At 45.9% G+C, this 24,047-nt stretch overlaps 2 protein-coding genes across 7 annotated transcripts in view; one reads left to right on the top strand and one right to left on the bottom strand.

Moving 5' to 3' along the window:
- Positions 1–24,047, top strand: part of LOC144892693 (protein FAM200C-like) — a 1,175,895-nt gene that overhangs the window by 77,008 nt on the left and 1,074,840 nt on the right. The window lies entirely within an intron of this gene.
- The window catches only part of ESS2 (ess-2 spliceosome associated protein), a 48,492-nt gene that overhangs the window by 14,614 nt on the left and 9,831 nt on the right, over positions 1–24,047 (bottom strand). For 3 of the 6 annotated variants that reach the window (XM_078780838.1, XM_078780837.1, XM_068118869.2), the window contains exons 4-7: positions 18,926–19,085; positions 18,587–18,667; positions 15,774–15,922; positions 14,014–14,104 (exon numbers count right to left, since the gene is read on the bottom strand). In XM_078780838.1, coding sequence (XP_078636964.1) covers positions 14,014–14,104; positions 15,774–15,922; positions 18,587–18,667; positions 18,926–19,085 — 481 coding nt within the window. Of the gene's footprint in view, positions 1–14,013; positions 14,105–15,773; positions 15,923–18,586; positions 18,668–18,925; positions 19,102–24,047 lie in introns of all 6 variants that reach the window. The other 3 variants (XM_078780839.1, XM_068118873.2, XM_068118870.2) reach the window with 2 other exon arrangements.

The raw sequence follows: 24,047 nt of genomic DNA, 5'->3' as shown, positions 1-24,047 counted from the left end.
ACAGCTGAAAGAATACTGCATGGAGGAGTGGGCAAAAATTTCTCCCAGTCGATGTCAGAGACTGGCAGACAGTTATAAGAAACGCTTACTTGAGGTTGTTTCTGCCAAAGGGGGCAATATTTCTGCCAAATTTCTGCCAAAGGGCCCAAAGGGGGCTATTAGAGCCAAGGGTGTACTTACTTTTTCCACATGCGAAATTTGCATTTATGTTTATTTAAATTATACAATGGACAACAAATGTAAATGTTTTATGATATTTGTTATATTATATCACCTTTATCTATCAATATTGTTGAAATGAAGATCAAATAGCTGTATGTTGAAATATGTTGAAAAAGTCAAAACTTTACATGGGGTGTACTTACTTTTTCACATGACTGTATGTGTGTGTTTGTGTACATGCGTATGCATGTGTGTCGGTGTACATGTGTACGGTGTGTGTGTTTAGATGTGTATTTCCCATGTGCACGCCCATGCATTCACATGTTATCAGAAGTAAATACATTGTGTAGATTACATTATTTGTCGATCTGATAAATTGCCAGTAACCATTTTGTGAAACTGAATGTGCAGGTGTAGCATCCAACTCAATACGTCGAAATGTCACACACGTCCATGCCCGTGGGATTCCCACGGGTGACCCCATTCGAGAAGAAAAAAATTGACGGCAAACAACTCTTGGGAACTTTTAGTTTGGGTTCACGAGTTATCAAACAGAGTGACCACTATATTCGTCATGGATGTGTGTCTGTGTGTCTGTCTGTCCGCAGCATAACTACCCGATGATATCATCCGATCTTGATGAAACTTGGGTGGGAGGTTGATATCATGATCTCGTTGTGTCCTGCCTCGAGTGGGCGTAATGCGCCCATTGTGGGCGGAGCGACGCCCGAAAAAGATGTCTTTTTAGGGGGTAATCGAGTTCAAGCTACATCTTCTCCAAGCGAATTGGTGGTATCTGACAGGAGTTTCGGTATTTGGTTAGGCCAATGTCATGTGTCTAGCCCCATGGAGCTCGATTTTTCATTTTCGCCCCAAGGTCAAGGTCACAAGGTCACAAAATTTAGAAAGGTCGATTTTTGATGGTTTTATTACATTGTTCGCTTCCTGATAGGGTGAAATGTCGTACATGATCTTATATTATCACATACATCATGAAATACAAGTTTTCCAACAAATTTCAGAATCTTCGACCTTTGACCTTTGAAGGTCACAAAGGTCAAATTTTCAAAGTTGTCGGAATTGAACCTAATTTTCTGTATTGTGTAGCTAACTAGTCTCATAACAGATAATACATTTCTATTTATATATTTTCAATGTCGGTTTTGACCTTTGTCATTGAATACCGCTCGCCTGTGAACCATTGTCGTCTCCTAACTTGTTCTTTTTACACTTAACACAATAACTCATTTATTTATGAGAAAAATACATACAGAGTGCGAAAACCTTTGGTTTTCAACATATACATTTCTATCTTGATTTTTAAAACAAAGAATCCTGAGGAATGCCTTCACTCTCTCCTCCATTTATTTCGGGGAAAAATATACATGTTAAACTTTAACGAAAGTCAACAACACCAACATCAACACAACACAACATGCATTTTAAGGCCATTTTCCCTGCTGGAGCGGGGGTTAGCCTTGCGGTCCCCATGACAATCTTCTCCATATTGCCCTATTTTCTGCATCTCTCCTTGTTAACCCCCTTGCCCGCATTTCTTCTTCCACCATCTTTAGCCAAGTCTTTCTCGGTCTTCCCCGTCCTCTACTTCCTTCTACATTCATTTCCATAACTCTTCTCAACCAGTCACTTTCATCCTTCCTCAACACATGACCAAACCATCTCAACCTGTTCCTCTTCACAGCATCAATCACAGGCAATATTCCCATCATCTTTCGCAATTCATCATTTGTCTTCCTCTCTCTCAACGACACTCCGCACATCCATCGAACCATTCGCATTTCCACCCTTTCCAGCCTTCGTTGCTCCTCTATGTTCATTACCCATGTCTCACTCCCATAAATCATAACACTTCTCACACATGCAGCATACACCTTTCCCTTCAGCTTCAGCGACACTCCCCTCCTCATCAGCACGCCACTCAGTTCCCGAAACTTATTCCATGCACATCTCACTCGAGCAACCGTTGCCGAGTCTGATCCACCTTCTCCATTCAGCATGTCTCCGAGGTAGCAAAATGTTTTCACACCTTCCAGCTTCACGCCGTCTCCAAGATCCAACTCAACATTTCCTCCATCTGCAGCTCCCTCTGTGCACACCTTACATTTGAATGTAGCTGCCACACTGGTTAATGACCCTCTCAGACCACTACATTTTTGATGAACCCACTCAGCGCACATTGTACATTGAATGGAGTTCACTCCGACACCCTTCCTGCACACAGCACACGGCCACTTCCCAGTTCTTTCCACCTCACCACATGCTTTACCACTTGCCATCACCTTCGTCTTTCCGATATTCACCTTCAGACCTTTTGTCTCCATACATTCCTTCCACTTGTTCATCTTTTCCTTCAGTCCATCCATACTTTGCGCAATCAACACCAGATCATCTGCATACAACAACTCCCACGGTAAACCCTCCTTTACGTTCTGAGCCAGCACCTCCATCACAGCTACAAATAGTAGTGGACTTAGTACCGACCCCTGATGCACTCCCACCTTCACCTCAAACTCACCACTGTTCCCGTCCTTCGTCCTTACAGCTGTGCGCGCTCTTTTGTACATTGCCATCACTACTCTGATCAACCATTCCTCCACTCTTAACTTCCTCAATGCCCATGTCAATACTTTGCGTGGAACCCTATCGAATGCTTTCTCCAGATCAACAAACCCAAGAAACAACTTCTTCCTCTTCTCCATGTACTTCTCCTGCAACTGCCTCACAATGAAAAGCGCGTCTGTCGTTCCTCTTCCTGGCATAAATCCAAACTGCATTTCGTCGATCTTCACTTTCTTCCTTATCCTCCTCTCCAACACCCTTTCCAATACCTTCATTCCATGCTCCAATAACTTTATAGCTCGGTACGAGCCACACTCCAGAGGGTCACCCTTCCCCTTGTATAGAGGGACGAGGGTACTCAGTTCCCAATCCACTGGAATGCGGCCTTCTTTCACCACCAGATTACAGATCTCTGTCATTCTCTTCACACCCCAACTTCCTGCTGCCTTCAACATATCTCCCACAACTCCCGTCGGCCCTCCCGCTTTTCCACTCTTCATTGCTTTTATCGCTTCCTCAACTTCCATCTCAGTTATCTTCTCTGCCGGTCCTAAAACTGGGTTACTCTCTATGTTGCCATCCCATTCATTCTCTGTATTCAACAGCATTTCCATATATCTTTTCCATCTTCCTTTAATTCCATCTGGGTCGACAACGATTTGTCCCACTTCATCCTTCAAGCAACTCACCCCCATCACATCACACTTCTCTTTCGCTATAATAATAATAATAATAATTCATTTATTTTGTATAGCGCTTTTCCAGAAGCCCAAAGGCGCTTTGACAGAGTGGAAAACATAATGCATAACAATACATGAAAACAACAATTGCAAAAAGACAAGAATCAAGAAAACAAACAGCAGCGATATACGGCATATATATATAAGACAAGAATCAAAAAGACAAGACAAGAATCAATAGGGAAATATTTAAAGCAAAAGGAGGGAGAAGGAGAAGAGATAGTCAGGGGTTAAATGCTGTGGGTTGAATGTTGAATGCAGCGTTGAACAGGTGGGTCTTTAGTGATGTTTTGAATGTGGTGAGTGAGGAGGCGTCTCTGATGGTGTGAGGTAGTGAGTTCCAGAGGGTGGGAGCAGCGATGGAGAAGGCCCTGTCCCCCCAGGATCTGAATTTGGTCCGGATGGAGGGGGTCAGGAGGTTGGTACCAGCAGAGCGGAGGTTGCGGGTGGGAGTGTGTCTGGAGAGGAGGTCAGCCAGGTAGGATGGGGCCAGGTTATGGAGGGCTTTGTATGTCAAGAGGAGGATTTTGTACTGGATTCTCTGGGGGATGGGGAGCCAGTGAAGCTTGTAAAGGACGGGGGTGATGTGGTCACGGGTCCGGGAATGAGTGAGTAGACGGGCAGCGGAGTTCTGAATGTATTGGAGTTTATTGGTGATTTTTGAGGGTGAACCATAGAGGAGGCTATTGCAGTAGTCCAGACGGGAGGTGATGAAGGCGTGGATGAGGGTTTCTGCAGCCGTGGAGGAGAGGGATGAGCGGAGACGGGCAATGTTTTTCAGGTGAAAGAAGGCTGACTTTGTGATCTGTTTAGTGTATTTGTCGAAGGAAAGGGTTTGGTCAAAGATGACGCCAAGATTCCGGATGTGAGGGGAGGTGGATACTGGGATACCGTCGATGTTGAGGGCAAAGTTATGGGTGGATTTTGTGAGCGTTTTTGGGCCAATGATGATTATTTCAGATTTATCACAGTTAAGCTTGAGGAAGTTGATTTGAAGCCAGGATTTTATTTCAGTGATGCAGTTTGTCAGGATAGAGTGGGTGTCGGTGGAGACGGACTTGGTGGAGATGAAAAGCTGGATGTCATCGGCGAAGCAGTGGAATTGGAGACCATGACGGCGGATTAAGTGACCGAGCGGGGACAGGTAAAGGATGAAGAGGAGGGGGCCAAGAACTGAACCTTGGGGGACACCTTGGGGGAGGGGAGCAGTGGGGGATTTGCAGTTATTGATGGAGATGAACTGGCATCTGTCAGAGAGGTATGATTTAATCCAAGAGAGGGCAGTGCCGGTGACGTTAAAGGTGGATTCAAGTCGGGTGAGGAGGATAGTGTGATCGATGGTGTCAAAGGCAGCGCTGAGGTCGAGGAGGACGAGAATGTTGAGGTTGCCAGCGTCAGAGGAGAGGAGAAGGTCGTTGGTGATTTTGAGGAGAGCAGTTTCAGTACTGTGGTTGGAGCGGAATCCGGATTGGAATGTTTCATACAAGTTATTGGCAGAGAGATGATGTTTGAGTTGAGTGGCTACAGCGCGTTCCAAAACTTTTGACAGAAAGGGTAGGTTGGAGATGGGTCTGAAGTTGTTTAGGGTGTCAGGGTTTAGACCAGGTTTTTTTAGAATGGGGGTAACAGCAGCAATTTTGAGGGAAGGTGGGACGATGCCTGTAGACAGGGAGGAGTTTATTGTTGCAATGATAAGTGGAGAGAGAGCAGGGAGGGAGGCTTTGACAAAGCTGGAGGGGATGGGGTCAAGAGTGCAGGTGGCAGTTTTCATTCCTATGAGGAGTTCAGAGAGGTCAGTAGGAGAGATTGGGGAGAACCGAGACAGGGGATGGCAGGACAAGGGGGGGCAGGTGGTTGGAGGGGGAGCGGGTGCGGGGGTGGTCAAGCTGTTGTAGATGTTGTCAATTTTGCGTTGGAAGAAAGAGAGGAAGGAGATGCAGTTGTCTACTGTGAATGACTGGGTGGTGGTGTTCAGGGGGCGGAGGAGTTTGTTTATTGTCGAGAAGAGTGCTTTTGGGTTTCCGGAGCCAGAGTGGATAATTTGAGAGTAGTAGGCAGAGCGGGCGCGGGAGAGGGCATCTTTGTAGTGTTGTATGTGGTCCTTGTAGGCTTGGGAGTGAACTGTGAGACCCGTTTTATTGCGGAGTCTTTCAAGTTGGCGAGCACGAGTTTTCATCAGGTGGAGTTCAGGGGTAAACCAGGGAGCAGAATGGGTGAAAGAAACTGTTTTGGTTTTTACAGGCGCAAGCTGGTCAAGGCAGGAGGAGAGAGTGTGGTTGTAGTAGTCAGTGAGGTCGGAAGGGGTGTGGAGGTCAATGAAGGGAGAAGTGGACATTTTTTCAGAGAGGGTGGATGAGAATGAGGTAGGTGAAAGAGCGTTTAGCTTACGGAAGTTGATTGTGCGATAATGCCTTGGTGTTGGGGCGGGGATGTTGATGGTCAGAGTGATGGCTAAGTGGTCAGGGAGGGTGAGGTCGGAGCCATAGAGATGGTGCAAATTTAATCCAGTGGAGCAGACAAGGTCCAAAATGTGACCACGGATATGGGTAGGAAAGTCGACATGTTGAGTGAGGTTAAAGCAGGTGAGTAAATCAGTGAAGTCAGTGGTTATTGTGGAGTCAGTGGAGTCCATGTGGATATTGAAATCACCAAGGAGGAGGATTGAGGGGGAGAGGGAACATAGCTGGGTCAGAAAGTAGGAGAAGTCAGACAGGAATGATGGGTGTGGTTTGGGAGGGCGGTAGACGACAGCCATGACTGACTGCGTGTGACCAGAGAGTTTTAAAGCCAGGTGTTCAAATGATGGAGCAGATGAGATGGAGATGAGGTTGGTCTTGATGTCTTGACGGTGGATAACGGCAATTCCACCACCTCGGCCCTCCGAGCGTGGTTTATTGACGTAGGAATATCCATTGGGTGTGGTGAGGTTGAGTGTGTAGTAGTCCAGAGGTTGTTGCCAGGTTTCGGTGAGACAGAGAAAGTCCAGTTTGTTATCCAGGATGTATTCGTTCAGGATGAGGCATTTATTGTTGAGGGACCGGGTGTTGAACAGGGTGAGCTTGATGTTGTTTTGAACAGCAGGGATGAATTCAGGTGATTTAGCCAGGGTTCGTAGGCAAGAGGTGCGATCGTGTGGGTTGCTGTGACCAGGTGCGCTGGGACGAAGAGTGAGAGTGCGCTGAGCCGACCAGAGGACGGGGATGGAGTGACCTGATTGCAAATAAACAAACTTGCGACCGGAGCCACGGTGAATGTACCTGGGTCGTCGGAGGAGTCCATTTGATTTGATGGCAGAGATGCATGATGGGGTGGAGCGGGTATTGAGCAGAAGAAGCCTTGCGGCGGAGTACTTCAGAGCCATGCCAGGCAGGAGCGAAGGGACGAGTACGAGGCCAAGGTCGAGGAGGCAAAGCGGCAAACGCAGCGGCAAACGCAGCGGCAAACGACTGCAGCCGCTAATCAAGACCACAGCGGCAAACAAGGCCACAAGGCCACCAGGCCACCGGCAAACAAGGCCACGGCCACAAACAACGGGAGCGGGCCTTTCGATTCCGTATTCCGTACCATCAAAAGCAGATTCCGTTATCCAGCCGGAGAACACGCGGCACGTGCGGGTGTGAAAAGGCAGGACAGGTGTGAGATGTCAGGTCAGAAAAGTAGAAGCAGACCCTGTACATCCATCCAGTCGGAGAAGCGGCGAATATGCAACGCCAGCGTCCTCTCGCAACCGAACCCGGCTATCTGCTTTGCAATCCTGAATACTGCTTTCTGACCCTCTTCCGAATCCAAGCGTTCTCCGAACATTTTCGTACATGCCTCCTGCGCCTTTGCTACCTCTTTCTTTGCAGCCTTCCTGGCTGCCTTATAACTTTCATGCTCTGCTGTTTCTGCTCCCGTACCCTTCGCCTTCTGCCACTCCTTGAACTTCTTCCTCTTCTCATCAATCCTCTTTCCAACTTCATCATCCCACCACCATGTTTCCGAGTGCCTCGCTGGTCCTTTTGTCCATCCACATACCTCACCAACGGCTCCCAACAGACTAGCTTTCATTGACATCCAACCACTTTCAAGCTCAACCACATCAGCCTCTACCCTACTCAGCCTCTCTTTTAATGCCTCCCTTACTGTCACCTCTTTCAACCTCCACACCTTCATTCTCGGTTGGTACTTCACCCGCCGAGCTCTCCTCGCACCTTTCACCCTTATGTCGCAGACAACCAAGTGGTGCTGTGAACCAGCCTCCTCCCCCGGGATCACCTTTGTGTCCCGGAGGTGCCCCCTATCTCGCCTATGCACCATCAGGTAGTTAACGGTTGTCGTCGACCCACCTGACGTGTATGTAACAAGCTTATTATCCTCTTTCTGGAACTGAGTATTACAAATCAACAAATCAGCTCCATCAGCAAACTCCAAAATCCTTTCACCTTCTCCATTTCTCACACCATATCTGTAACCCCCATGAACTCCCTCAAAACCATCCATACTCCTTCCCACATGTCCATTTAGGTCTCCTCCTACCACAACAACTTCCTCATCTTTCACGTTTTCCATCAGCTTCTCTATCGCACACCAGAACTTGTCCTTCTCTTCATCGCTTCGACCAACCTGCGGAGCATATCCCGAGATGACGTTCACCAAGAGCTTTCCAATCATAATTTTCACCATCATCAACCTATCACTCACTCTGGTCACACTCACCACACTGTCTACAAACTCCTCAGAAAACAGGACACCAACACCATTCACGCCCTCCAGGCACCCTTGCCACATAAACTTGTACTTCTGTCCCTGCCTACCCTTCACCATTCTCACACCACTTCCCTTCCATCTCGTCTCCTGCACACAACATATGTCCACTCTTCTTCTGACCAATACTTCCACCACTTCTCCTAATCTCCCTGTCATTGTCCCTACATTCCATGTCCCAAACCTCAGAAACCGATCTCCACTTCGGGTTGCACCCTGCCCATATGTACTTGTAATTGTCATGGTTCTCTTTTTGAGGCAATGTTTTTATTGCCGGATGCCTTTCCTGACGCCAACCCTCTTAGTCGTCTCTTATGACACGCAGGGATACGGTGTACCTATTCTGACCAGGGTACACACTGGGAAACGTTTAAAACATGGAAATTCTGGGGGGGGGGGGAGGGGGGTCAGCATCACGGCTGCGGTTTAAACATATTCCAACAATATCCAAACAGAACCATGAAAACCATGAAAAACAATCTGGGAAAAGTCTCCAAGCGAGAACGTGGATTTGAGAAAGAAGAAGCAGAGGCGGAAGAAAAACGAGATACAGGGGGCGGGGCACAAGTCGAGACGAGGAGGAGAGCTAACAAGCACGTGTCCGGGAGAGAAAGAATCAATATAGAATTCTTTGTCTATCCGTTTGTCCTGTTTTTAAAAACGCCGGACAAAGGGTAAGATGCCCGCGAGAGGCAGGGGGGAGAAAAGAAAATCCCCCCCCCCCCCAAAAAAACCCACCTTTAGAGGCCATTTTTCCCCGTAGAGCGGGGGTTGGCCTTTTTCGGGGACCGTGGTTGTTGTTGTTTTTCGGTCCCCTTTTTGAAGCAATGTTTTACGGCCGGATGCCCTTCCTGCTGCCAACCCCGTTTGTCGCCTTTTACGACAAACAGGGAATTACCAGTGAACTGGTACTCAATTAGCCGACCTCGGAAGGATGACAGGCTGAGTCAACCCCCTGGCGTTAATTCAGCGATCGACCGGGATTCAAACCCAGGATCCTCGGATCCTAAGCTGGCACCCTAGCCGCTAGCCCAACACCAACACCAGAAAAGAAAATCAAAGAAACAAGCAAATACTATGAAGGAAAGAACTTACACTCACAAAACACCGACGGGGGGGAGGGAGCCCGGAAAGACCAGGCCGCACACGAGGCGCGAATAAAAAACGACCAATCACACACAAATCCGCAACAACCACAAAACCAAAACTAGAACGGGCACTCGGTAGAGCGCATACCTTCGCCGCAGCTACTGTTCTGTACTTGGCATGGGAGTGTAGGGAACAGAACAGTGAACAGTTTGGTGCTGATTTCATGCAAATCGGATAAGAATTGACCGAGTTATGACAAAAAACGCACATTTTGCAAGGGCGTGACCCCCCTGACCTTTGGCCCCCAACCGCTAACAAGGGTTATGACGTCAGAGTGTCATGTCGCATATCACAAGATTGGGCATTGAATTCTGAACATTTTGGCATTAGTTTCATACAAATTGGACACAAATTGACCGCGCTATGGTAAAAAGACGATTTTGACCTTTTCATGACCTTGACCTTGACCTTTGACCCGATCGATTCCAAAATCTAATCAAATGGTTCCCGGATAATAACCTATCATCCCACCAAATTTCATGCGAATCGGTTGAATACTTTTTGAGTTATGCGAATAACATACACACACACACACAGACATACAAATAAATACACAGCGATCAAAACATAACCTTCCGCTTTTGCGAAGGTAACTAAACAGAAACACACAACAACACACACACAACAAAACAACCAGCGGAAACCCAACAAAGACACGAATGGGAAAACACTCAAACTTCGATGCAGTGGAGAGCTCGAAGCAAGCCTCGTCGCCCGAGGGACCGGAAGTCTTCGATCATAAACTCCCCAACATAAACATAAACATCATAAACAACACCAACATCATAAACTACATAATCTTTTCCTTCTTCCTTATCCCCATTTTCTCGTTTAAATCTCCTCCCTGACATTGAAGTTATGTCAAGCACTCTTAAAGCTAATATTTTCATTCGACTTTTAATTTCTTTATTTTCCTCTTCAGTGCATTGAGTTTGATTTATTTTCTGTAATACCTCCAATCTTTAATTAATCTCACTGGTTTCCATATTTTTCCTCCCTCTCCTCTCTCCCTCTGTTTTCTCCCTTTCCTCCCTCTCTGTTTTCTCCCTTTCCTCCCTCTCTGTTTTCTCCCTTTCCTCCCTCTCTGTTTTCTCCCTTTCCTCCCTCTCTGTTTTCTCCCTTTTCTCCCTTTCCTCCCTCTCTGTTTTCTCCCTTTTCTCCCTTTCCTCCCTCTCTGTTTTCTCCCTTTTCTCCCTTTCCTCCCTCTCTGTTTTCTCCCTTTCCTCCCTCTCTGTTTTCTCCCTTTCCTCCCTCTCTGTTTTCTCCCTTTCCTCCCTCTCTGTTTTCTCCCTTTCCTCCCTCTCTGTTTTCTCCCTTTCCTCCCCCTCTGTTTTCTCTGTTTTCTCCCTTTCCTCCCCCTCTGTTTTCTCTGTTTTCTCCCTTTCCTCCCCCTCTGTTTTCTCTGTTTTCTCCCTTTCCTCCCCCTCTGTTTTCTCTGTTTTCTCCCTTTCCTCCCTCTCTGTTTTCTCCCTTTCCTCCCTCTCTGTTTTCTCCCTTTCCTCCCTCTCTGTTTTCTCCCTTTCCTCCCTCTCTGTTTTTCCCTTTCCTCCCTCTCTGTTTTCTCCCTTTCCTCCCTCTCTGTTTTCTCCCTTTCCTCCCCCTCTGTTTTCTCTGTTTTCTCCCTTTCCTCCCCCTCTGTTTTCTCTGTTTTCTCCCTTTCCTCCCCCTCTGTTTTCTCTGTTTTCTCCCTTTCCTCCCCCTCTGTTTTCTCTGTTTTCTCCCTTTCCTCCCCCTCTGTTTTCTCTGTTTTCTCCCTTTCCTCCCCCTCTGTTTTCTCTGTTTTCTCCCTTTCCTCCCTCTCTGTTTTCTCCCTTTCCTCCCTCTCTGTTTTCTCCCTTTCCTCCCTCTCTGTTTTCTCCCTTTCCTCCCTCTCTGTTTTCTCCCTTTCCTCCCTCTCTGTTTTCTCCCTTTCCTCCCTCTCTGTTTTCTCCCTTTCCTCCCTCTCTGTTTTCTCCCTTTCCTCCCTCTCTGTTTTCTCCCTTTCCTCCCTCTCTGTTTTCTCCCTTTCCTCCCTCTCTGTTTTCTCCCTTTCCTCCCTTTCCTCCCTCTCTGTTTTCTCCCTTTCCTCCCTCTCTGTTTTCTCCCTTTCCTCCCTCTCTGTTTTCTCCCTTTCCTCCCTCTCTGTTTTCTCCCTTTCCTCCCTCTCTGTTTTCTCCCTTTCCTCCCTCTCTGTTTTCTCCCTTTCCTCCCTCTCTGTTTTCTCCCTTTCCTCCCTCTCTGTTTTCTCCCTTTCCTCCCTCTCTGTTTTCTCCCTTTCCTCCCTCTCTGTTTTCTCCCTTTCCTCCCTCTCTGTTTTCTCCCTTTCCTCCCTCTCTGTTTTCTCCCTTTCCTCCCTCTCTGTTTTCTCCCTTTCCTCCCTCTCTGTTTTCTCCCTTTCCTCCCTCTGTTTTCTCCCGCCTCACAGCCTTCGACGTCATGCAAACATTCGGAGAGAGATTAGACTCCGGCCCCCCTCTCCCCGACGACTCGTGACGGAGAGGCTACGCCCCGGCCTTCGTGATTGGTGAAGGTGCGATGGGATGATTGAGTAGAGCTCGGTGATTGGACAGAGTGTGACGTCAGCGTGGAATATTCGAGAGCTGAGATTGTAAGGAAAGGGAAGTTGTCTCGCCATCTTGGGCTCTTGGTCCTGATATTCGTTGGAGGCGGTCGCATTTCCCTTATGTGGTGGCTTTCAAGAGAACGTCTGTGGTAGCATTTCTCTCTCTTGTCCTGAGTTTGGTTGCGGGCGGCCGCATCTCGCTATTTTCCTCTCGTTTTGTCTTAGTCGCGCTGGCAAACGACTGGTTGTGCTGCATCCTTTCGTGAAGCCTTGGATAGTAACGGAGGAAGAAGCTGTCCCGTCAATCTCTGTATCAGTGCATTGGTGGAAGGCGGGCGTGGGTCGTCCTTGTGGGGTTTTGGTCGCATTTGCGCCTGTGAGGAGGAGGAATACAGCGGCGGTTTGAGGAACTCTTGGCGTGTCGTCGGAGGGAGACAAAAGCGAAAGGGGACCGGCCACACAAAATCTCCTCACGTTTGTGGGGACTTGAAGAGGAGCTTCGCGCCATCTGGCGATTTTCCAGCGCGCGGCTGCGGGCCACTTTGTGCTGCCGGCTTCATTCGACGCCCTCACTTGAACAACAACGCTAAGTTCCGGCACTATAAACACCATTATATTTTCATTATCCTTTTCCCTGTTTGTATACGAGTCTGAGTGGAGAGTCCCTCATTCAGGAATTTTAGTTTACCTCACCTTTCATTGTACTTTACATTACTGAAAATAAATTTATATTTGTTGAATTTTACTTTGCTGGTCTTGTTTCGTTTCTGTGTTTGTGGGTCGAGACATTAAACCCTGTGTCGGCCGTCCGATCAAGTAAGACTTCGAACCTTCCCGCGCGTGCCAGAAATAATCCTGCCAGGTTCGAAATATGCCTCGGAGTTAAAGCTCATTTCAGTCATTCGTCCTCTTGGGGTCTTGATCCCGGGGACATGACATTATGTAAAAAATACCATTTGAATTACAGATTTCATGCTAGCAAAGGCAGTTTAAAAGTGCAAGTTGAGCAGAACCGAGTCGCTTAAAACACACACCCAGCATGTGTGTGAAAGGCCTCCTTAACATTCATGTAATATCGAAAGTCAAATATTGCTTTACTGCAGTTTGTGAGTGCTTGCTCGGGATGAGCCACCAAGCAATTTGCCAAATTCTGCGCCAAAGTGCTGCTATACTGCAGCTTCATATTCTGATTTGTGTTCTACAGTGTGAAAATATAAAATTAAATTGAAATACATAGTTCCTCAATCATAAACTGAGGTCTGTCAGACAGACAAAGTGAACCAATTGCTTCACCCCACTATGTGAGTCGCACGTGGGGTAAAAAGAAAAAGTGCTAAAAAGAGTTCCAAAAATAAATAAAACAGCACTCATCGATGTCAACCGATATGCCTCTGCTCACATTATTCCATCATTATACACACTTGTACCAAGATTGATTTAAATCCCTTCAGCTGTTCTCAAGTATCACATTTTTACCTGACATGACCTCTGATATTTGACCTCATGACCCCATAATCTAATCAGTTAATCTTTACATCATTATAATACTTGCACCAAATTTGACTTAGATCCATTCAGCTGTTCTTGCATTATCACCGTTACGAAAACCTTTCCACAGACGGGCAGACAGCCAGGAAATATAATGCCTCTGGTGACTTCGTCAGCGTAGACATAAAAAGTGCCAAAAAGAGAGTGCACGAGAAGAGGTGGTAAAAATACAAAACTCCCAAAATACAATAGAGGTACAAAAGTAAGAATGAGAGGCACTGAAAAGTTTCAAGAGTTTAAAGTACAAATATGTAAGTCTGGGTACAAGTTTAAAGTTCAAATATTTAAGTCTGGGTACAAGTTTAAAGTTCAAATATTTAAGTCTGGGTGCAAGTTTAAAGTTCAAATATTTAAGTCTGGGTGCAAGTTTAAAGTTCAAATATTTAAGTCTGGGTACAAGTTTAAAGTTCAAATATTTAAGTCTGGGTGCAAGTTTAAAGTTCAAATATTTTAGTCTGGGTACAAGTTTAAAGTTCAAATATTTAAGTCTGGGCACAAGTTTAAAGTACAAATATTTGTACTTTAGTACGGGAGCATTTTGGGTACCTTCTGGGTAGTACATCAAGCTGTTCTTGGGTGTATACTTCCATGTATCAAGTCTTTTTGGTCCTTCTGAAGTTGGGCCTTCAATTGCTGCCTAGAATAAAGAAGATGCAATCAAAATTTCCAAGCTTTGTTCATATTAATTATTGCACGACATAACCAGAATGGCACTTGGTACATCACATACCTCTGCCAGGTTGAAACGTTTACCTTTTTCATCCCAATGATAGGCCGGATCTGTATCTGGACCTTCACTAAAATATCATCGCCTTTTCTTGTCAACCTACCCAACTCGTCCACCAAGTTTTGTCACAACCCGTCCACAACGTTTTGAAATATCATGCCATACTGTATATCGTTTTTGGCCCTATCTCCCAATTGTAAAGAATCACTTAAAAATTCCAATATCCCGGTCCAGATCTTCAGCAAAATCCAATCAATTCGTCCCTGTCACACACCCAATCTGTCCACCCAGTTTCAGCCGAATCCATCCATAACTTTTTAAGTTATGCCAAATTCAGATCCAAAGTACTGCTAATTTGCAGGTTTGTGTTCCAATTCATGTCCTGATTCATGTTCTCCAGTGTTCAAAATAGAAAACTTTCAATTGAAATTGGTTGTGGCCATGGAGCGATGCGATGGCGCCTGCCCTTACCGACCGACCTTACCAACTCGCACTTAATTAGCCTATTAAATAAATTAGGAGGGGATGTGGGAAGCGAGCCGAAGCCAACTTACCTGTTCTCCTTACCGTTATACACCCCTTAAGCAATAATTCAAATATTTACACCGGTGAGTTCTCCGTCAATTCCTGCGGTGGGTATAAAAATGGTCAACACACAACAACTCTACCTTAGCCACAACACCTTATGCAAAAGTCAAAAACATTTGTACAACCCTGTGTCCCACTAAAGACCACGTCACCCGGTGGATGCCACAATACCCAGTGTTACCTGCGGAGCCATCCCAATTTACCCGAATTTCCAAGGGCCCTGTCCTGGTGTTACAGGTGAGTGACATGGCTCGGTGGATCTTCCCCCATTCACTCATACAAACCCAATAATCAGTCACACACATTGCAATAATCAAAACACTCATTTCAACGGCCCTGCAAGACCATGGCTTAAATGTCATTACATACATGTTGATCCTCAACAAGGCAGTGGGGAAGTACCGTACAAGCAAGGTGGTGGGGGCGCTTCAGGCTGTGGTGCCCGCAGTCTAAAAAGCAAGTGCCTGACTTGTGACTTCATCACCCCCCCCCCCCCTCCCCCTTCACAAAAGAAACCAACACAAAAGCCTTAAAAACCACTGAAAACAAATCCTGGCGAGGGTCTGCAATCTCTGATTGCCCTCTCTTGTTCAATTTAAGTGCTGATCGCATGGCTGGTGTTGCGTGTCATAAGGAACGAAGGGCGACTACATACAGGGAATCTACCCGAATACCCTAACTAATTAGCATAGCTCCACCCCTCGCATTGAGACAAATATATACTTGCGCGGCATCCGGCCCAACTTAGTTACAGGACGGTGGCTACGCGACATACAGAGCACATTACCCTAAACAATCTACCTGGACTAAGGTATGCCATTGCCTATCCCCCATAAACATAACAATATATATTACAATTTGCGCTTCGTGCACAGGGTGCAGAACATAGACATACACCAAGGTGGAAAATTTGTTATCAATGGATGTACAACAAAAGCAGGAGGGAGAGATAAGATGTGTATAGGTATGAAGAGTAAGTGAGAGTGGAAACCTGATCAGGTGAAAAGAGCCATGGATGTTTGTCTTTGCTCTTCTTGTCCTCCCTTTCCATCATGGCAGAGAATGACGAGTTATCCTCACTTGTGTTTTGGGCCAGGAATGCATCCAATGTTGGGAGAGAAGACGCATCAGCTGACCCAGCTATTGCAAGGAAAGATTAGGGAAGAGGAAGAAAATAATGAATACCAATTTTTTTTGTACCAGCTTGGGGAAGAGCTGTGAGAAGCACGCATGCACACACTAACGAACACGAACACACACACGAACACACTAAGATTGGGGGAAACTATGTCACTTCCATTATTCTCTAATTATACGATTCTATAATTGCACGCAATTTAGGTTAATGGCGACCAAGTGCAATTTTACAAAAACTATTCATTCATCTTTCATCGTGGACACCTTTAACCATTTTATTCTCATGTTTTTATTTACTTGCACAACCAACGCACACTGCTACTTTGCTGGAGTTAGCAACTATTTCTGTAAAGACCACAGCATAAGACAAGTTCAAGATCACTGCACTATGTTGCACAATTTGGGTTTTGAACACATTCAATAATTTGCAACGGATTTTGCTCACATGTGTTGATTTTGGATGTATTGCATGTGCACCCAACATCGCATTACACATCGCACCTTTGGATAATATGAAAGACTCTTTTGCACACTTTTCAAGCAAGTTGTATTTTTTTGTAAAACAGAAATCTAGGCTCATAGAGGAGCTACATGAAAGAGCAAGAGATTCCCACACTAACTGAGGATTAAGGGAGAACAGAGAGATTGCATGAGTGGATGGGTCACAGAAGGGAATAGGATGGGGGGAGGGAGGGATATTGTCAGTGATGATATAGAGAGCAGGTGGGGGGTCGGGGGGGGGTGGGGTATTGGAGGAGGAAGCATGAGAACAGATACAAGGTGTCAATTACACAGACAATGCATCACCTTGTCTCTCACTATGTCTCTCTGAAAAGACCGTCTGGAAAACCCTCCCATCTACTTTATCAACAATCCTCTCAAAGAAGTTATGTTACTCAAGATTTTGGGTCTGTATAAGCCATGCTCTTTCCTGAAAAGGCCATATTGCCAAGCTGGCCTCCAAAGCCAGTCGCCAACTGGACATCCTCCACCGTGCGGTAATCCCTTCTACTACTGAGCTTTTCACCACCCACAAAGCTTTTATCCACAGCTTGATGGAACACTGTTCTCCACTCTGGGCTGGTGCTCCTGCCTCACACCTAGCTTGGCTTCATGCTGTAGAAACCAAGGCTTTCAGAATCATTGGTATCTCCCGCGATGAAGCCGATTCTGAGGGCCTTTCTTCCCTCTCTCACCTCAGGCAGGTTGGTGGTCTTTGTCTTCTACCGACACCACTCCGGCCTAGTTACCCCTGCTCTGTCTGTGCTCTGTAACCCAAATATTCCTTCAGGACGCACAAGAACTGCCAGCAACCCTCTTCTTATGAAACTGCCCAAATCAAGACTCTGCTCACCTTCCCTCTTTCATTCCTCTTTTCTCCCGCCTCTGGAACAAACTTCCACTCCCTTCAATCCCACTCCTCCCTCCAGGTCTTTAAAACAGCTGTTCACCACCATCTCATATCTTCCCCAATCCAAAACCTTGATCTTTTCTGCCCCTGTGAATCCACCCCAAACCCACCTCCTTCAAATTCCAAGTTTTCTTTCCTGAAAGCATCTGCAGTGTCAATCTTGTTTATCCCATGTACCCCGCCCCAGCCCTCTCTCTTCCACAAATGTCCCTGTTCCCTACTGTTGCTGTACTTCCCTCTCTCCCCCTCTTTTCTCCAGCTCCTTTTATTATATGTTCTATGTGTTAGCTCTTATATGAGCCGAGACTAAGTATACAAAAAAATGTGCGATGTTACACACAGGGCCAGAAATTTAAGCAAATTAATCAAAATACTTCAGGAAAATCGTCATGTGCACATTAACACAAGAGAAGGAAGAGCTATTCTTGCTCATGAAGGCTTGTATCGACCGAGCTTGGCGAACAAGTATAATAATGGATGAAATCAACAGGGCATTAATCAAGGTATGCTAATCATCGTGGGAAGGCAGGAGCAGCTGATGTTTGGAGTGTCAACCCTTCATTGGAGCAAAAGAGGCTCCAACATTAATCAAAATCTTCTAAAAAAATTCTTCGAAACTACCACCATCTTCATCAATTCCAAGTTGCATATCTCACTTTTCAAGTTCCCGTGTCGTACGGCTAAGCTGCTGGAACTTGAACTCGTATCTGGATTGTGAATGCAATTTAGATCGGAATCGGGATTCAGTTCCTGCTTTCCTTTGACCTTTGGATCATGAGCTGTATAGTCAAGTGGTTCGTGCTTCTCTTCTGCTTTTTGGATGATGGGTCAATCAGATGAGTCATCCAAATATGTGCAAAAACATTTCTGGTAAAAAAAAAAGTACCACGAACTACCTAAGTTTGGTTCTGTGATGTTAGTGATAATAAATAATAATAAATTAATTAATTGATAATAAATCAATTTTTATCCAAACTAACTGCGCTAGTTTGAACAGAAAATAAATTTTGCGATGATTGGCAGGTTTGTGGACAGGCCAACTAGAACAAGCCTCTGCGGGTTCATGGAATGAGGCCTGGGCAGAAACAAAGGATGTGACAGTACAGAAAGGCGAGTGATGAGGGAAAAGCTCCACGGCCCAACTCAAGGATGTGAGAAGTGAAAGGACTGAGGGCAATGTAAGTGAACACCTAACACGTCCAGAAGATGCAAATTTATTGTGCTTATTAATGGGTTATCAATAAATAAAAGTTCACCATCTGCAGTTGCAGGAGGCAACGTTGATTGAGAAAAGCTAGAACTTGGGTGTGGACTGTCAAATGAAGCTGGAGTTGTATCTGCAGAGGAAAAAAAACCAAACAAACAAACAAAAAAAATCAACAATTGAGTGACAAGTCATTCAACTCAGATTCTTTCAAAATTAAAAGGTAACATGCATGCACCTGAGAAGGTCAATGGAATACACTACAATACCACTGCTGCATGATCCATCATGATCATAAGCCATTCATGCCAGACAGCCTTGCATAGAAACAATATCTCCACAACAATGCAACTGCAAAACAAATAAATAAAAAACCTCCTTTCAACCTCACCTTCTCTTCCAACTGTTGGCTGAGGGAGGCGTGACTGACGTAACGCAATCTCCCTCATTCTCTCCAATTCCCCCTCCTCCTCAGCGAGCAAGTAAGCACAGTGGTTACGTAAATGCTCTGTGTCCGGAAAAAAATCCCTCTTTACAATTGCTTCCAACTTCTGCAAGAGAAAAAACCTGCAGATATTGAAGCAATATGCCAAACAGGGGTACATCATCGTGTAATTTCACCGAAAACACCATCAGAAAAGTGCAAAAGATAGAAACTAGAAAGCATCTGAAAATGCAAAGCCTGTCCATGTCCGTTTGTCATAGTCTTCTTATTATTATTCCATATGCTAAAAATAAGCATAAAAAATAAGCATAAGTAACGAAAAAACTTTTTTTTTTCATACAAAATGAAAATTGATGATTTTATGCAGCCTTGACCTTTTGATCTAAAAAAACCCCCCCCCAAAAAAAAAAATCAACTCCTACCTTTTGATTATTGAACCAATTCAGTGACCCAATATGCAAATTCTTAAAATTTCAGGTCAATCGGATGAAAATTGATGATTTTATGTGACGCTTGACCTTTGGTCAAAATTATTAATTTGCCTTCTCCATATTATCATAATAAAGCTTTCGTGACAATTTGATGACAATAGCTCAAAAGGTTAAAAAAAAAAGTAATGGCACACACAGACACAGACACACACAATTACAAAACTCCGTCTCCTGTTGTGCAGGGGAAGGGCTATCAAGAGTAAAAGAGAAATTATCCTAATTGCATTGAACAGCAGTGGTGAAAGAAGGCCGCATTCCAGTGGATTGGGAACTGAGTACCCTCGTCCCTCTATACAAGGGGAAAGGTGACCCTCTGAACTGTGGCTTGTATCGAGCGATAAAGTTATTGGAGCATCGAATGAAGGTATTGGAAAGGGTGTTGGAGAGGAGGATAAGGAAGAAAGTGAAGATTGACGAAATGCAGTTTGGATTTATGCCAGGAAGAGGAACGACAGACATGCTTTTTATTGTGAGGCAGTTGCAGAAGAAGTACAAGGAGAAGAGAAAGACATTGTTTCTTGGGTTTGTTGATCTGGAGAAAGCATTCGATAGGGTTTTTTTTTTTTTTTTTTTTTTTTTTTTTTGTATACAAGGTCGAGGCTCGTGAAAGAGCGAACATTAATCACACAGAAAGACAAACCGACACAAAAAACATATAACATAGGGAGCGGTAGACAAGATGGGGAGAGAGGGGGAAGGACACAAACACAACATTTGAGAGCAGGGACCGAGAGACATGGAGACATCGAGAGATCTGAGAGAGGGCGAGGGCTTTGGGGGGGGGGGGGGGGCGTGGGAAGGGGGCGGTGGGAGAGGTATAAAACATATGGACACTGCCAGGACTTCCAGGAAAGAAGTTGGAATTTCAAACAAGGTGGATCTGGGGTGAATTAGCGGGGGTAGAAAAGATCAAGGTTTTGGATGGGGGAAGATAAGAGATGGTGGTGAACAGCTGTTTTAAAGACCTGGAGGGAGGAGTGGGATTGAAGGGAGTGAGGGAGTTTGTTCCAGAGGCGGGAGAAAAGAGGAATGAAAGAGTGAAGGTGAGCAGAGAGCCGAGATTTCGGCAGTTTAACCATCAGAGGGTTGCTGGCAGATCTTGTGCGACCTGTAGGAATATTTGGGGGACAGAGCACAGAGAGAGCTGGGGGTGCAAGGCCGGAGAGGAGTCGGTAGAAGACAGAAAGACCACCTACCTGCCTGCGGTGAGTGAGTGAAAGGCCCTCAGAGATAGCTTCATCGCGGGAGATTCCAATAATTCTGAAAGCTTTGGTTTCAACAGCGTGAAGCCGAGCTAGGTGTGAGGCAGGAGCACCGGCCCATAGGGGAGAACAGTATTCCATTGAGCTGCGGATGAAAGCCTTGTATGTGGTGAGGAGCTCAGGTGTGCCGAGGAAGGACTTCGCACGACGGAGGATGCCCAGTCGGCGACTGGCTTTGGAGGCCAGCTTGGAAATGTGGTTTTCCCAAGAAAGATCATGGCAGATAGTGAGACCCAAAATCTTGAGCGACAGAACTTCTTGGAGAGGATTGTTGAGAAAGTAGATGGGAGGGTTGTCCAGTCGATCTTTTCGGAGAGACATAGTAAGAGTGTGAGATTTGTCAGGATTGAAAGACATGTTCCACTTGTTTGACCAGTCTGTGATTTTGTCCAGGTCTTCAGAGAGTGAGGCTGGAAAGGGTTCCACGTGAAGTAGTGACATGGGCATTGAGGAAGTTAGGAGTGGAGGAATGGTTGATCAGAGTAGTGATGGCAATGTACGAGAGAGCGCGCACAGCTGTAAGAACGAAGGACGGGAACAGTGGTGAGTTTCAGGTGAAGGTGGGAGTGCATCAGGGGTCGGTACTAGGTCCACTACTATTTGTAGCTGTGATGGAGGTGCTGGCTCGGAATGTAAAGGAGGGTTTACCGTGGGAGTTGTTGTATGCAGATGATCTGGTGTTGATTGCAGAAAGTATGGATGGACTGAAGGAGAAGATGAACAAGTGGAAGGAATGTATGGAGACAAAAGGTCTGAAGGTGAATATCGGAAAAACGAAGGTGATGGCAAGTGGTAAAGCATGTGGTGAGGTGGAAAGAACTGGGAAGTGGCCGTATGCTGTGTGCAGCAAGGGTGGCGGAGTGAACTCCATTCAACGTACAATGTGCGCTGAGTGGGTTCATCAAAAATGTAGTGGTTTGAGAGTGTCATTAACCAGTGTGGCAGCTACATTCAAATGTCAGGTGTGCACAGAGGGAGCTGCAGATGGAGGAAATGTTGAGTTGGATCTTGGAGATGGCGTGAAGCTGGAAGGTGTGAAAACATTTTGTTACCTCGGAGACATACTGAATGGAGAAGGTGGATCAGACTCGGCAACGGTTGCCAGAGTGAGATGTGCATGGAAGAAGTTTCGGGAACAGAGTGGCGTGCTGACGAGGAGGGGAGTGTCGTTGAAGCTGAAGGGAAAGGTGTATGCTGCACATGTGAGAAGTGTTGTGATTTATGGGAGTGAGACATGGGTAATGAACGTTGAGCAGCAAAGAAGGCTGGAAAGGGTGGAAATGCAAATGGTTCGGTGGATGTGTGGAGTATCGTTGAGAGAGAGGAAGACAAATGATGATTTGCGAAAGATGATGGGAATAGAGCCTGTGATTGATCCTGTGAAGAGAAACAGTTTGAGATGATTTGGTCATGTGTTGAGGAAGAATGGTTGAGAAGAGTGATGGAAATGAATGTCGAAGGAAGTAGAGGATGGGGAAGACCGAGAAAGACTTGGCGAAAGATGGTCGAAGAAGAAATGCTGGCAAGGGGGTTAACAAGGGGAGATGCAGGAAACAGGGGAAAATGGAGAAGATTGTCATGGGGACCGCAAGACTAACCCCCGTTCTTGCAGGGAAAATGGCCTAAAAATGCCTGTTGTTGTTATTGTAGACGCAGCATAGCGAATCAACCTGGACACTTTAATAATCCGCTATTCTATAATTTCCAATACAGGAGAATTGCTATGTAATTAACATGTGGCATAATAATGATTCAAAGTATCACAAATAACCTTTCTAGTGAGCAGTATTTCTTTCTAGTATTTGTTTCAGAATCATTGGAATCTCCTGCAATGATCCTACAAAATCTCCAACAAAATTTCTCCCAATTATCAGCAAAGTCATGAAATCCATCATTGCTTCGGATATGAAATCTTTCCTCTTCTCCAATGGCTTGATCTCTGATCATCAATTTGGTTTCAGACCAGGTCACTCTACTCTGGACATGCTGCTTCTGCTGTCTCAACAATGGATGGAGGTCCTCAATGCCAAACAGGAAATTAGAGCTGTCTCCCTCGACATATCACGTGCCTTCGATACGGTCTGGCACCCCGCTCTGCTCACCAAATTCTCCTCCTTTGGTATCCATGGAAATCTCCACGCATGGCTGGCGGACTTCCTCTCTAGTCGTAGTCAACGTGTGGCCCTGAATGGGTTTCTCTCATCTCCTCTTCCTGTTCAGGCTGGAGTTCCCTAAGGCAGTGTTCTGGGCCCTGTGATTTTTCTGGTCTTCATCAATGATCTCTCTGACTCTCTTGAAAATCCTCTCTATCTCTTTGCTGATGACTCCACTCTTTGCCGCTCCATTCCTCATCCCTCAGATCGGCAGTCTGCAGCCTCCTCACTCTCTGCAGACCTGGACAAAATCACAGACTGGGCAAACAAGTGGAACATGTCTTTCAATCCTGACAAATCACACTCTTACGATGTCTCTCCGAAAAGACCGACTGGACAACCCTCCCATCTACTTTCTGAATAATCCTCTCCAAGAAGTTCTGTCACTCAAGCTTTTGGGTCTCACTATCTGCCATGATCTTTCCTGGGAAAACCACATTTCCAAGCTGGCCTCCAAAGCCAGTCGCCGACTGGGCATCCTCCGTCGTGCGAAGTCCTTCCTTGGCACACCTGAGCTACTCACCACATACAAGGCTTTCATCTGCAGCTCAATGGAGTACTGCTCTCCCCTCTGGGCTGGTGCTCCTGCCTCACACCTACACGCTGTTGAAACCAAAGCGTTCAGAATCATTGGAATCTCCCGCGATGACGCTATCTCCGAGGGCCTTTCACTTAATCACCGCAGGCAGGTTGGTGGTCTTTCCGTCTTCGACCGACTCCTCTCCGGCCCTGCTCCCCCAGCTCTCTCTGGGCTCTGTCCCCCAAATATTCCTGCAGGTCGCACAAGATCTGCCTGTAACCCTCTTATGGTTAAACTGCCAAAATCAAGACTCTCTGCTCACCTTCACTCCTTCATTCCTCTTTTCTCCCACCTCTGGAACAAACTCCCTCACTCTCTTCAATCCCACTCCTCCCTCCAGGTCTTTAAAACGGCTGTTCACCACCATCTCTTATCTTCCCCAATCCAAAACCTTGATCTTTTCTACCCCCACTAATTTCACCCCAAATCCACTTTTTTGAGGTGACTTTTGACTTCTTTCCTGGAAGTCCTAGGTGTCCTTGCGTTTTATACCTATCCTGCCTCCCCCCCAGGCCCTCTCTCTCCAAAAACATCTCCCGATGTCCCTGCTCTCAAATGTTGTGTTTGTGTGCTTCCTCCCCT

Source organism: Myxine glutinosa, chromosome 6 (genome assembly GCF_964187855.1).
Source record: "Myxine glutinosa chromosome 6, kmMyxGlut1.1, whole genome shotgun sequence".
Classification (NCBI taxonomy): Eukaryota; Metazoa; Chordata; class Myxini; order Myxiniformes; family Myxinidae; genus Myxine; species Myxine glutinosa.
Note: the sequence above shows the minus strand (reverse complement) of the source record. Positions and strands in the feature narration are given on the sequence as shown.